Below are 12,870 nucleotides of genomic sequence, written 5' to 3' on the forward strand. Positions count from 1 at the left end.
GAGAGCGGAATGGGATGAGTGTCTGGCAGTGTAACCTGTGGGTTGGCCAACGGTAACTTGGCGCTCCTGGGAGCGTACCGGTAGCGAGTATGACATGGGCTCCTTGAGGGAGCCACCTGGCTGTCTGCTAACGGGGACTTGGCGCTCCTGGGAGCGTGCCGGTAGCGGGTGTGCTGGGAGCAGTTGGCTAGCGGTGACTTGGCGCTCAATGGAGCGTACCGGTAGCATGGGATACTGGGACTCCCAAAGGGAGTCACCCAGTTGGTGGCTATCGGTGACTTGGCGCTCATGGGAGCGTACCGGTAGCGAGGGTTGTTGGGGAAAGCGGGCTGGTGGACCAGTGCACGGTAGTGAGTGACCGTGGGAAGTGGGACCCGTGGGTGCGGGGCCAGACATTCTGGAGCTGCCTGGACTATATCCCTCTCCTAAGGAGGTGGGATAGGCTACAGTTCCTGATAGGGAACTTCTGGTTGGATGGGAGTGACCACTCAACCACCTGGTGGACTGGTGGGAGCGGGCAGCAGGAGGTTGGGCATGGGAATGCCCTCCTCGCTGTGGTTTTGTCATGGAGAGGAGGAATAGGGAGGTGGACATGGTTCCAGGGTTACAGGTTGAGTTTACAGTGGTGGCACAATGGTGAGGATGTTACAATCGCGGTACAAGGTTTTTGGGTTATGTATTTGATAATGATCAACATCCTCGGCATTTGCCTTTACATGTCATATGACTGGTTTCTATCTAATATCAAAGTCTCAATGGTCAAGGGAAGTCCCTTGAAACTTAACAATTCCCCCAGCCAGCACCAAAACCCAGTGGGAAAGCTTGGCATGGAGTTTGACAGAGAAATATAATGGAGGGCAGAGACAACCTACCTACTTGCAGTCACGGACCATAAGAATCTAGTCCATCTCTATAACATCGCCCCCCAGACTCTTATGGGCCAGTGTGCAAGTCCAAAGGGGCAAGGTGGTAATGCCAGACTGGTACTCCATACTCTAGGTCACCGAGTGGAGCCTTGTCGATTTCATCTCTGAGGAAGGGAACTTGAAAACGGCATTGTGGGTGTGGGCTGGGCTCCAAATGGTTCCGGTTCTAAGGTGAGGCCTCACAACTGAGTGGCAGCACCTAGCCCAAGTCCACTGGTCAGTCCGGACTGTATGATCCTGTGTGAAATTGTGCTCTGGTCATCCTAGCTTTGAAGGAGGCAAATGGTTTGTAGGGCCGCTTGACCAGAAATCCGGCTCCTCATGTGGGACTTCCATGCGGGATCGGATTGACATGGATTATAACAGATAGGTAAGTCTGCCAGACCAATTGACAGTTGACTACATCATATCTCAGGGGTCCGGCTATTCTAGCAGGCAGTGTAGCAGTGAGCGGAGTGAGTACATGTGCTTGGGAGATACCCCGAAAATATATGAGATGTTATGATGAGAGGGCGGTGCATCATGGGATGCGGCGTATGCAGAGGTTTAGCCAAGGAGTGCTGAGAATGTCCGGGAATATTCAGCAGGTAGAGAGGACATATCGTGGTCGACCAGCACAAGAGCGTCGATAGCGACACCAACATAAACACATTGGCTTGAGTGTGAACTGTGGTTGGGTTTCCCATCGACCAAAGGACCCCTTCGCTACAGCCAGTCGCTTAATGATCCAGGTGGGTACAGGGATTGGCCACAACATTCCTTGGTGGGGCCGGGGATGACCAATAACTCGGGTGAAATCGCACCGAAACCGGCGCAAGTAGCAATGTGAGTGGCTTGCATACCAAGATGCAGGGTGTATCGGGAAGGACGGCCAGATGTTGCTATGAATTGGGAGTTTCAGAACCGTGAATCGAACCAAACGGCACTGTTCCAGATCGAGACAATTTGGCGGCCCTGACAACGCATCGGGATGTCTCCCAACGAGATCTGCGAGGAAAGAGGGCATAGGCAGGTGACTTCCCTAGCCAGGCGGCTGCCAAAGGCATCCCTGACATTGCGAGGGTGCCGTAATGTCCCACAAGTTGGGTAAACGACACTCAAGATACACCTCTACGACCTGACTTCCCGGTTGGGTGCACAGAGAACTACGTGGCATAGTAACTCCTCTTCAGCTGGCGGTGATCGCGACCCCTCCGGTTGACTGTAAACTCGGGTAGACGAGGTCCTCTCCACTCTACACCCACGTTTGTACGCCTGCGAACTATTGTCAGCAACAGAGTCCTTGATGTGTGTGTGGGCGAGGATGCAGATATGCGGCTAGCACACATCTGTCCACAGACGCTAGGTCTCGACCAGGCTACCGAGCGACAGTGGGGACGTGTCGATATAGTCTAGTGCTAAGAGGTAGCAAACTGTGTCGGCAAGAGCAGGTGGTCCCCTCCAGACGAACGACTCGGAGGACATGAAGAGGCCGTCGGAACGAGGAGCCTTGCTGGCTTTCATGGATGCATTTGACAACGCTCACTTTTGGTGGCGAATGTAATGAGGGCGCGTACGGGTTTTCATACTGTAATGGTGCGCGTTCCTTTCCTCGTTGATATCCTGTCCTGTAAGGATCGTAAAATAGCGCGCAAACGAGCCTTTCGGTGCGCGTCGACTCTGGCATGGGCGGAAGGTTCATAGGGTTCGGAAGAAAGGCGCTCTAGTATAAGACCGCCTGACCCAAGGGACGTGGCAACGACTGGGTTAAGCGCTAAGATACGTGTATGGTACAATTTTTGGGGTGGGATTAGCCTCCGCCGGGAGGTGACCACCGATGGTTCGGGACTCGATGAGTCTGGTCGTAATTGAGACTGCGATGTAAGAATGTTTGGTGCAAGAAAGCACGGGAACTGCGTGACTGCTAATGCTGGATGCGGATAGAACGATAGCAATTGGGCAGCAGACAAAGGGTAGCCCACTGAGCTGGTGTCAGTCGAAGGTGCAGACAGCTCCCCTCCACGACCAGAGGTATGAGGGTCCCCAGGCCGTCGGGAATTGTGATCGGCAGCTCCTGATGCGTCTTGACTGTACTGCGAGGTCTAACTCCCATCCCAAACCACTGACGCTACCCAGCGAATTTCGATCGGCCATGGCTGCCTCCAGGGTTAGGAATGGGCGCTGAGAGAGAGAGAGCACGGAGAAGAACTATGACAGAAGGTTTCGAACTAAACATTGGTAAATAGGTTCGTTGGACCGCGTTCGCACAGCAACCCATGTGGGAACTGAGGTGGAGACCAGGGGTCTCAGCGGTAGCTCGGGGAGGAGGAGGGAGAGGTTAGTCCGTTTAATACACTTAATCCCAAGTTGGATCTTTCATCCCCTGTATTGAGCGAGTACGAAGACGGGGCCTCGCCTATGACTTGTCTGGTGCAAGTAACCTTTCGGGTGATCCTCTGGCGGTGGTCCCGACCTCCTGGGAATCCAGTCACTGAGCCTCGGGGACTTGACGCCCTTTCACACACACCGGGCCCACCTGGCAGGAATGCAAACGACCAAACGGTGGGTGAGTGTGCAAGGACACGGGAGGATTGTGCTGGTTTGGAGGCCGGTTGAGATGGGCCGGTCTTCTCGCAGTATGATGCTGGGGTAGCAGGAGTGACCTGACTGGGAAAGGGATTCTTCAGATTGATCGGATGATGAGACCCTTTCAGAGAGTGCATCGGGACAACTGGAATCGGCTGATATGATGACCTGGCTATGGGCGCAAGAGTACCTGAGGGCGCTGAGATAAACGGGCGGTTTGCGCGAAAAAAAAATAGGCGCCACTGCAAGCCTTCGGGCTGAGTCTTGACGTAGGTTTTCTTGCCGGCACTCGGGCTCGTACTGTTATGTCTATAATGCCCCATAGACGATATTGGTCTCCGGTCTGAACAGCCCCATGCAGCGCGTAATCCATCGGGCTTGGAATAATCGGGAACAACCTGCAAGGTGGGGACGTCCTTCCCACTGACATCATCGATCGGGCCCGACATATAACCATTTGCAGTGGTGGTCTGAGCGAAGATCTGAACTGCTTCGCATAACGGTTCAACGAGGGTACAAATGGGATGACATAACCCATTGAGAAACCTGTCCAATGTGAATTTGGCTTCAGTTTGAGGACGCGAGGTTCTTCCTTTAGCATATAATCGTTCCCACACCGATGCTGACGGCAGAGAAGCAGGCAGACGTGCAGGAGACGACTGTCACGATGACTTGGAGGCGAGATGTACCATGTCCGGTGGGTACAACATTTCACGTGGATGGTGCCACGGTGCACGCGTCGTGCTTACCATTTCCAAGCACAATGACAAGGTGTGTATCCATTTGTGAAGTCCAAGACGCGACCTGGGCGGCTGTGCCAGGAGTGGCTCCGTGCGCTTCAACTCATATTCTGGCTCCTTTTGCATATGCGAACACGAGTCCCAGCCGTCAATGGGTGAGGCAATTGTGAGATGGCCGCCCTTGACATCAGGGACGTAACCTAGCCACATCAGCGTCATAACCCGAGATCCGCCCAGACGGGAATAAGTCGTGTAGATGTTGCATATGGGAACTTTGTTGAGAGCCTGAGCGCCCGTATAGGCGGGGCGCGTAATCATTCGGCATGTCGTACCAGTAGGATTAGTCGCAATCAGTGACCCGGCACTGACTGAACGGTGCGGGCCGAGCGAGTGTCCCCGCTTGTGAGGGCGTCGTGAATAAGCTGCCAAGATGTCCAACAAACCCAGCGAGAGTAATACGTGACATACTAATACGCATGCTGACTCTGGAGGGTGACCAACAGGAAGGTCCAGCTGATCATGCAAGGACACATTGACCCTGCGTCGCGCTGAACTGGCAGTATGCATTGCCAACGAAGTACAAACCACCACTAAACCAGGCAGACACTCCTGCTGGAGAAAATAGTACGTAACTACAGCTGGAGGGTCCGAACGGACGTACGAGGAAGCTGGCCCAGCCGCATGGTGCGTCATCCCGGGGGAATGCCTCGCGATCGGCGGGGGGGGATTTGACCATTCGTGAGAGGATGCAATCTCGACGGTACGACACACTGAATTAATGAACTGCTCTGTGGTCAGTGAATGTGCTGCCGCCGGGCGATGTAACGCGAGCCAGCTCGCCAACTCGAGTGGGGAATGCAAGGGATCCGCTGGAGAGTCCGACTGAACTAGAGGAGACGTCCGCTCACGATTCCAACCGTCGATGGGCGAGGTAATTGGGAGACGTCCGCCCTTGACCTTGGGGTCGTAGCCAAACTGCATCGATATCTTTGTGGTTCTCTCGGGATTACTCGATTCCAGCCAATGAGAGTTCCCATTCTTATGCACAATCTGAGTTCCACCCAGCCGGAGGTCAGACGTGTAGGTTTCTTGGCTGGGACCTTTGTTGAGAGCGGGTTCACCTGTGAGGATGATGAGTTGCCCTTCAACCTGAAAGGATTGACATGCTGAACCGATGACGTGTATCGGGATTAGCGGATGGATTGCCGTCGAACGATATGGTCCGTTCAAGCGTGCTAGTCTGGGAAGTCGACGCTCAGGGGCAGCTGGAGAATCCGATTGGTCATGCGATGATGCCAATTTGATTGCACAGTGCGTCAAATCGATGAAAGATGTCGTGGTTGGTGTGCATGTTGCCACCGGGCGATACAACACATGCCAGCTCGCTGACTCGAGCGTGGAGCACGAAAGGGCAGCCGGCTGACCAGGCGATGTCATTGGCTCAATCACTTGACCCACCAAACCGAAGGGACCCGTTGTAATTGGCAAACCAACCACGGCTGAGTAGCGCAATTCGCAAGAGTGTTTTAGCTCGCATGGGTGATGTGGAGGATTTTCCAGAGGATCCAACTGGGCAGGCGAGGACAACAGTTCATGGGTCCAGCCGTCAAAGGGCGAGATAATTGGGAAACAATTGTCCTCATCAGCAGCGTAGTCTGGCCACATTAGTGTCACGATCTGAGTTCTGCCCAGCTGGGGTTTGGACGCGTTGACTTTGCAGCTGAGAGCTTTGTTGTGAGCCTGAACACCCATGCTGACTGAACGTACGATCGCTTGATGCGTCGAAACAATAGAATTCGTCACAATTGGCGATCCAGCACTAGCTGGATGGTACGGATCATACCAGTGCCCCAGCTCGTGAGGGTGACGCGAATAAATCGATGGGTCATCTGCCCCTGAGAGATTCCGCACATACAGGCATACCAGCTCAGTAGGACGACGCAACTGATCGGCCAGGGAGTCCAACTGGAGAGACGCTATGGTCAACAGACGGACCACCATTGAGTGTACTTGTGAGGGCGTCAGCTCGATCACCTGGCGCGCTACAGTGTCGGTATGCATCATGCATGGTGAGTAGGCCATGGGTGAGTGTTGCAGTTCATGTGAACACACTAGCTTGGGAGGACGACGCAAAGGGGTGAACGGAATATATGACTGGGCGACCATTAACGTTGATTTGACTACACAACCCGCCGAGCTGATGTGGTGCGCTATGCTCAATGCGTGGACCGCCCCTGAACGATCCAGTACGGGCGAGCGCGAGGGCTTGGAAGGATGATGTGCAGGAGCAGCGGGGGAGTTTAACCAGACGAGCGATGATGTCGGCTTGGCCGACAGACACGTCGAGCTGCCAGGGAACATCGCCATGGATGAGCGGGTGGCAGTTAAGCTATCTGGCTCATTCAAGCACACTAGATCCGGTGGGCGCCATGAGGGTGCAGCCGGGCAATCTGATTGGGCCGTCGGGGACTTGGATGATGACTCGACCACATGACGTGTCAAACCAGCGACACACATCGCAGTCGATGACTTGGCAGATATGGAGCCGTCCGGCTCATTCGAGCGTGCCAGCTTGAAGGGGTACCATGAAGGTGTCGCCAAGCAGTCCAACTCTGAGTGGTGCGGTGCACACAAGCGTTCTGGCTTGAGAGGACAATCCGATGGAGCGGCTGGACGAATTACCTGGGTGGATGTTGACGCCTGCTTGATTGTGTAACGTATCGTCCCCGTGGCGTGCATCATAGTCGATGAGCTAGTTGCAACTGATCTGTCTGGCTCATGCGGGCACTCTAGCTCACGTGGGTAATACGAAGGAGTAGCCAGGCAATCTGACTGAACAATCGGGAACGTCGATTCAGCTATGCGACGTGTTGAACTGGTGGATTGCACCACACTCGATAAACAGGCCGCGACAGAGTGACGCAACTCGTCTGAATGTATCAACTCGGGTGAACGCCGATCAGTAGGGAAACCTAGTTTCGATGGGCCAGCTGGTTGATTCGGTGAACCAGCCTGAACCGAATGAAGGGGTTCAAATGGGCGTGCTGGCTGGAATGAGTGCTGCAAAGGGGCAGCGGGTCGACCCAACTGAGTGTATGAGGACGACGTTTCGGCCTCATGGTCGGTTGGACCAACGAAGTGTGTCGTGCTTGTTGAACGAACCACAGCTGGACAAAGCCACTCTGACGGACATGCCAGCTCCAGTGAATGCTGCGAAGAAGCAACCGGCTGGACTGGCTGGGCAGTCAGGCGCTTGGACGTCAGTTTTCGTGGGAGTGTTGGCTCCAGTGGGTGCTGCGAGAGAGCAGACAGTCGGTCCATCTGGATAGTCGGGAGCATCGACTCTACCGCGTGCTGTGTCAAGCCGTCAAGGTACTTTGCGCTCGATGGATAGGGTGCGATTAGATGAGACAACTCGTGTGAGCATGATAGCTCGGGCAGGCATTGTGAAGGGTCAGTCGAGAGGTTCGACTGAACGGGCAAGGACAAAAGCTCGACCTCGTGACGCGACGGACCAACGGAGCCCATTGTACTTGTTGAACGGTCTGCAGCCAGACAATGCCCGAATGGGGACATTGGACCAAATGAGTGCTGTGAGGAGGCAGCAAGTCGATCCAACTGAGCGGGTGATGACAACGATTTGGCCTTGCGACAAGTTGGGCTAGCGAAGCGCCCTGCGCTTGATGAACGAGCCACAACTGGATGAAATTGCTCGAACGGACGCGCCAGCTCAAGTGAGCACTGCAACGAGTCTGCTAGCTGATCTGACTGTACAGTTGGAAGCGATGACACGGCTGTGCGATGTGTCGAAACATCAAGGTGTGCTGCACTCGTCAGACATGACACGTCTAGGCGGAGCAACTCCTGTGTGCGTGATGACTCAAGCAAATGTTGTGGAGGATCGGTCAGATGGTATGAGTGGGCAGGCCATGGCAATGTCTTGGCTGCATGATACGTCGAGCTGACAGAGGATGTTGCCATGGATGAGCCGGTAGCAATTAAACAGTCCAGCTTGTTCGAGCACGCCAGCTTAGGTGGGTGCCCTGAAGGTGCAGCCGGACAATCCAACAGGGTAGTCGATGAACTGGCCAGTTGATCCGATTGGACGGGTAAGTATGATGGTTCAACCTTGCGATGCATCAAGCTGGCGGAGTGAGTCGTGTCCAGTGAACTTGTCTTGATCAAATGATGCGGTTCAAATGGGCACACTGGTTTGAGTGGGCACTTCAAAGGGGGAGCTGTCTGACCTGACTGAGCAGATGAGGACGACGATTCAGCCCTGCGACAGGTTGGGCCGATGGAGGGTGTCGTGCTTGATGCGGAAACCAAGACTGGATGGCAACGCTCTGATGGACGAGCCAGCTCGGCGGAGTGCCGCACGGGATCAGCTATTCGAAGTGGCTGGGGCATTGAGCTGTTGGAATGCGTTGAGCTTGATGTATGGGCCGCGACTGTGCCACCTGGCCCTGAGGACGGACACGGTTGGGACAATTCTGATTTCGCTGCAGCAGGCGAGGTTGCGACAACCTCGGGATTGCGTGGCTGTACTGATGCCAGCGAGGGGCTGGTTGTAACGAAGTGGGATCCTGCTGCTCGGGACTGTATGAGGGAAAGAACCCCTTTAACGCGTTTGAAATGTATAATGAAATCAGCTAGTTTCCGCTGTAGATAGCTCCAAGTTCGATATAGAGTGGTTAACTCGGTCCAGCCCAATGTGATCAAGGTCGAATGTATGATCTGTCCTGGGTCTGCCTTAAGCATGGTGGGGATGAGATCAGAACTGGAAGTGGTTTGGATGAACCGATCCATCGCCTGAAGGATCAGTATCAACTGTCGACAGCGCTCGTCAATGAGACGGTAGAAGGTGGAGGAGCCTGTAGTCAGCTGGCGGAATGACTGAACCTCTATGTTGTCTGGGCCCAACCGCTGCCATTCACATAGCAGGTCCATAGGCGCGCGCTCATAATAGAATCTCTGTGATGATGAAAACTCGTCTAGCGCACGCTTCAGTGGGATGGTAGAATACCGATAGTCTGAGTTGACGGTGCCTAAGTTAGATGAGTAATCCTCCTGTGTGTGAGCTCGAAGTCGCACGATTGAGTTTGATGATGGTGCGACCGGGGTTGGGGCACCAATGTTACAGGAATGGGTTCCGGGGAACCCAACCTGAGCCGTTCGGCTCACTAATGGAGGTGGCTGCGTAGCCATCGGAGGGAGAGCGGAATGGGATGAGTGTCTGGCAGTGTAACCTGTGGGTTGGCCAACGGTAACTTGGCGCTCCTGGGAGCGTACCGGTAGCGAGTATGACATGGGCTCCTTGAGGGAGCCACCTGGCTGTCTGCTAACGGGGACTTGGCGCTCCTGGGAGCGTGCCGGTAGCGGGTGTGCTGGGAGCAGTTGGCTAGCGGTGACTTGGCGCTCAATGGAGCGTACCGGTAGCATGGGATACTGGGACTCCCAAAGGGAGTCACCCAGTTGGTGGCTATCGGTGACTTGGCGCTCATGGGAGCGTACCGGTAGCGAGGGTTGTTGGGGAAAGCGGGCTGGTGGACCAGTGCACGGTAGTGAGTGACCGTGGGAAGTGGGACCCGTGGGTGCGGGGCCAGACATTCTGGAGCTGCCTGGACTATATCCCTCTCCTAAGGAGGTGGGATAGGCTACAGTTCCTGATAGGGAACTTCTGGTTGGATGGGAGTGACCACTCAACCACCTGGTGGACTGGTGGGAGCGGGCAGCAGGAGGTTGGGCATGGGAATGCCCTCCTCGCTGTGGTTTTGTCATGGAGAGGAGGAATAGGGAGGTGGACATGGTTCCAGGGTTACAGGTTGAGTTTACAGTGGTGGCACAATGGTGAGGATGTTACAATCGCGGTACAAGGTTTTTGGGTTATGTATTTGATAATGATCAACATCCTCGGCATTTGCCTTTACATGTCATATGACTGGTTTCTATCTAATATCAAAGTCTCAATGGTCAAGGGAAGTCCCTTGAAACTTAACAATTCCCCCAGCCAGCACCAAAACCCAGTGGGAAAGCTTGGCATGGAGTTTGACAGAGAAATATAATGGAGGGCAGAGACAACCTACCTACTTGCAGTCACGGACCATAAGAATCTAGTCCATCTCTATAACATCCTCTCTCCTCTCTCTTCCCTCTAACCCTCTTCTGCCAACCTTCCACCAAGTTACGACCTTCTGCCACTGTCCCGTACCTCGTACTCGGACACCGCTCGTCCCTTCGCTCCGAGACTCCGTCATAGTTCCTACCTCAGACTTTGACTCCACCTCAGCTTTAGTCCATTGCATTGGTGACCTCATACTACGTAAACACCATTGTTATGGAAATGGGATTTTCCCATTGGGCTCTATGCAGTATAATATCACGTGACATGTAAATAATAACAAAAAGAACCAACTACTATCACCCAAAACACCCGATGTCCATGTTATTGTAAACCCCACTGTTACAACATCTGTTACATTAATTGTAACATCTTCTCAATGTCATGGCCCCCTCCTGCACCCAGACGCTATAGAAATGGGCCAATTAGGCCCCATTTTTATAACAACCATTGCCAATATTCCTCAGACTTTCAACCCCACCTCCGTAACCTCTGTAAGCTCTGCAGCCTCCAAGCTCCATGGATCATCTTTGGCACTTTCACTGCTTGTAATGTATCTTTTGCATTTTCCCCTCATCCCTATTTGGACTGCTGCTTCTTCCCATTATAGCCAGTTAGTCATCATCCCCACTTCCCCTCATCCTCCTGCCCCTCTGGGCCTCGCCCTCCTTACCTCCTTTCGGATGTATCACAGGTTCTGCCTTATGACCTTCGGTACCGCTCCGCTTCTGTCATCCCTTTGTTCCCGTTTGGACACCTTCATTCCAATTCGGACCCCCTTTGTTTCCCTGTGCTTTCGCCCTCTCCATTATATATATCAGCGCTTGTACATACTCGTTTTAGCCCTTAGTCTAAAATCAACATGAAATGCCCCCTAGAGACTTCCTGCTCGCCTCCTATGAAATTAAGGACCAAATGGACAAACAGCAATGGCACAGTGCTCCGCTTGAGTCACTGAGGCCAAGGTCCCTCCTTGCTAAGTCTCCGGTTCCCCTCTGGAATTGTCCGCCCTCGCCCAGTTCTAACATACATGCAAAATCCATGAAATTTGAAAATAAATTGACAATTATTTAACAAATACCCAGTAGTTTCTGTTGAAAAATGGTGTCTGAGCTGTCCCAACATAGTACATTGCTATGTGCAAGAATTGAGGCAGGTTGTAAAGGCAGTTGATGAGAAACATGAAGGTGTGAACATCGTGGGTGTGTGAATTTTGGAGGCAAATGACTGTATTTCTTGTCCAACAAGCAGAAAAGGCCTAACAACCTTGGCTGCCTAGCTTAACTTCCTTGAGAGCGTTGAAGGTCTGACCACCTTCATCACCTTCTATTCTTGTTCCAGGAGGCTGGGGTTTAACCACCTCCACCCAATTATTCTTGTTCGATTGAGTAACTGGGGCCTAACCACCCTGGCTACCACCCTTCTCCTCGCTGAGCGTCTCAGGTCTAACCACCTGCAAGGCCTGCGACTCCAACACAGAGTGAATTGAGGTCTAACCGCCTCTGTCACCTGTGCCTTAGCATCCACAAAGAGAAACTGGGGGTCTAACCACCTCTGTTTCCTTGTGTCTATTAATAATTTCCTTCTTGTCAAATGTGCATTTGTCATGTATCTTGTTGAATTTTGTATATCTTTATTTCTTGTTCACAATACAATTTTTTGATTCTCATTTGCGATATTGAATATTGCAAGGGAGGAGAGTGTAAGGACTTACAATGTGCACCCACACATTGTCTGTCCTTTGCATACTTCACATCAAGCGCAACTGCAGTCATGCTTCAGTAACATAGATAACATGTATAATATAAAGCTGCATTACATCATGTATATAAGATGCATGGGTAGGAAAGGCCCCTCAGCCTCTACCCCCCCATCAACAATACAGCTCATTAAAGAGTACTTGTGTGATGGACTGGGAGTGTGAGGCACTTATAACCACACGCTTACAAATACAGAGTAAGTGATGTAACTAGTAACTAAAACCAATCATACTGACCTCAGTCTCTGTAAATGAAGAACTGAGGGGAAAAGGAAAATAGATCAATTACCTATATACAATGCAGTCACAGTATCAATACAACGGAAACAAAAAGTAAGATCATGTGAGTTTGGTTAGTGAGTCATGCGTCATTGTAACTCCAGCCTGTAGCAGCCAATGAGAAGTATAGGGGTGTTTGTCATATCCCGGATCTTCTGCCTCCCTCTGCCCTATCCCTATACAACTCCTATGACCTCCACCAGCCTGTCAGGGATTGGCCCTTGACCCCGCTGTCAGGGCACCCAACCACACAACCCCAGAACCACCCTCCCTGACTTCCCCCACTTCCCTGACCTCCGCATCTTTACATATCTCTCACAACTACAGCCCACATGTGAGCCTGTGGGAAAAATCACGTGGGTCAAGGCAAGCAACTCGCCTTAACCCATGTGACACCTTTTCTGAGTCATGGGAACATGCTCGGCTTCTACCCATAGTCACGTTATGAACTGTACAGTACACTTCCCTTTTATAACAGCC

The 12,870-nt window shown here is 52.7% G+C and overlaps 1 protein-coding gene across 1 annotated transcript; it reads right to left on the bottom strand.

The window, feature by feature from the left end:
* Positions 1 to 3,114: 3,114 nt before the first annotated feature.
* EI90DRAFT_966583 (uncharacterized protein) lies at positions 3,115 to 4,046 on the bottom strand. The gene has a single exon (XM_039068300.1). It carries the CDS (start codon positions 3,938 to 3,940, stop codon positions 3,212 to 3,214), a length of 729 nt encoding a protein of 242 aa, XP_038907803.1. The 5' UTR covers positions 3,941 to 4,046; the 3' UTR covers positions 3,115 to 3,211.
* Positions 4,047 to 12,870: the final 8,824 nt, after the last annotated feature.

The sequence above is a fragment of the Cantharellus anzutake genome (assembly GCF_015039405.1).
Source record: "Cantharellus anzutake strain C23 chromosome Unknown EI90scaffold_221, whole genome shotgun sequence".
NCBI lineage: Eukaryota > Fungi > Basidiomycota > Agaricomycetes > Cantharellales > Hydnaceae > Cantharellus > Cantharellus anzutake.

What these genes read in the sequence shown, in the direction of transcription:
- EI90DRAFT_966583 (XM_039068300.1), bottom strand. Translation starts at nt 3,940, where the DNA reads ATGTCGGGCCCGATCGATGATGTCAGTGGGAAGGACGTCCCCACCTTG.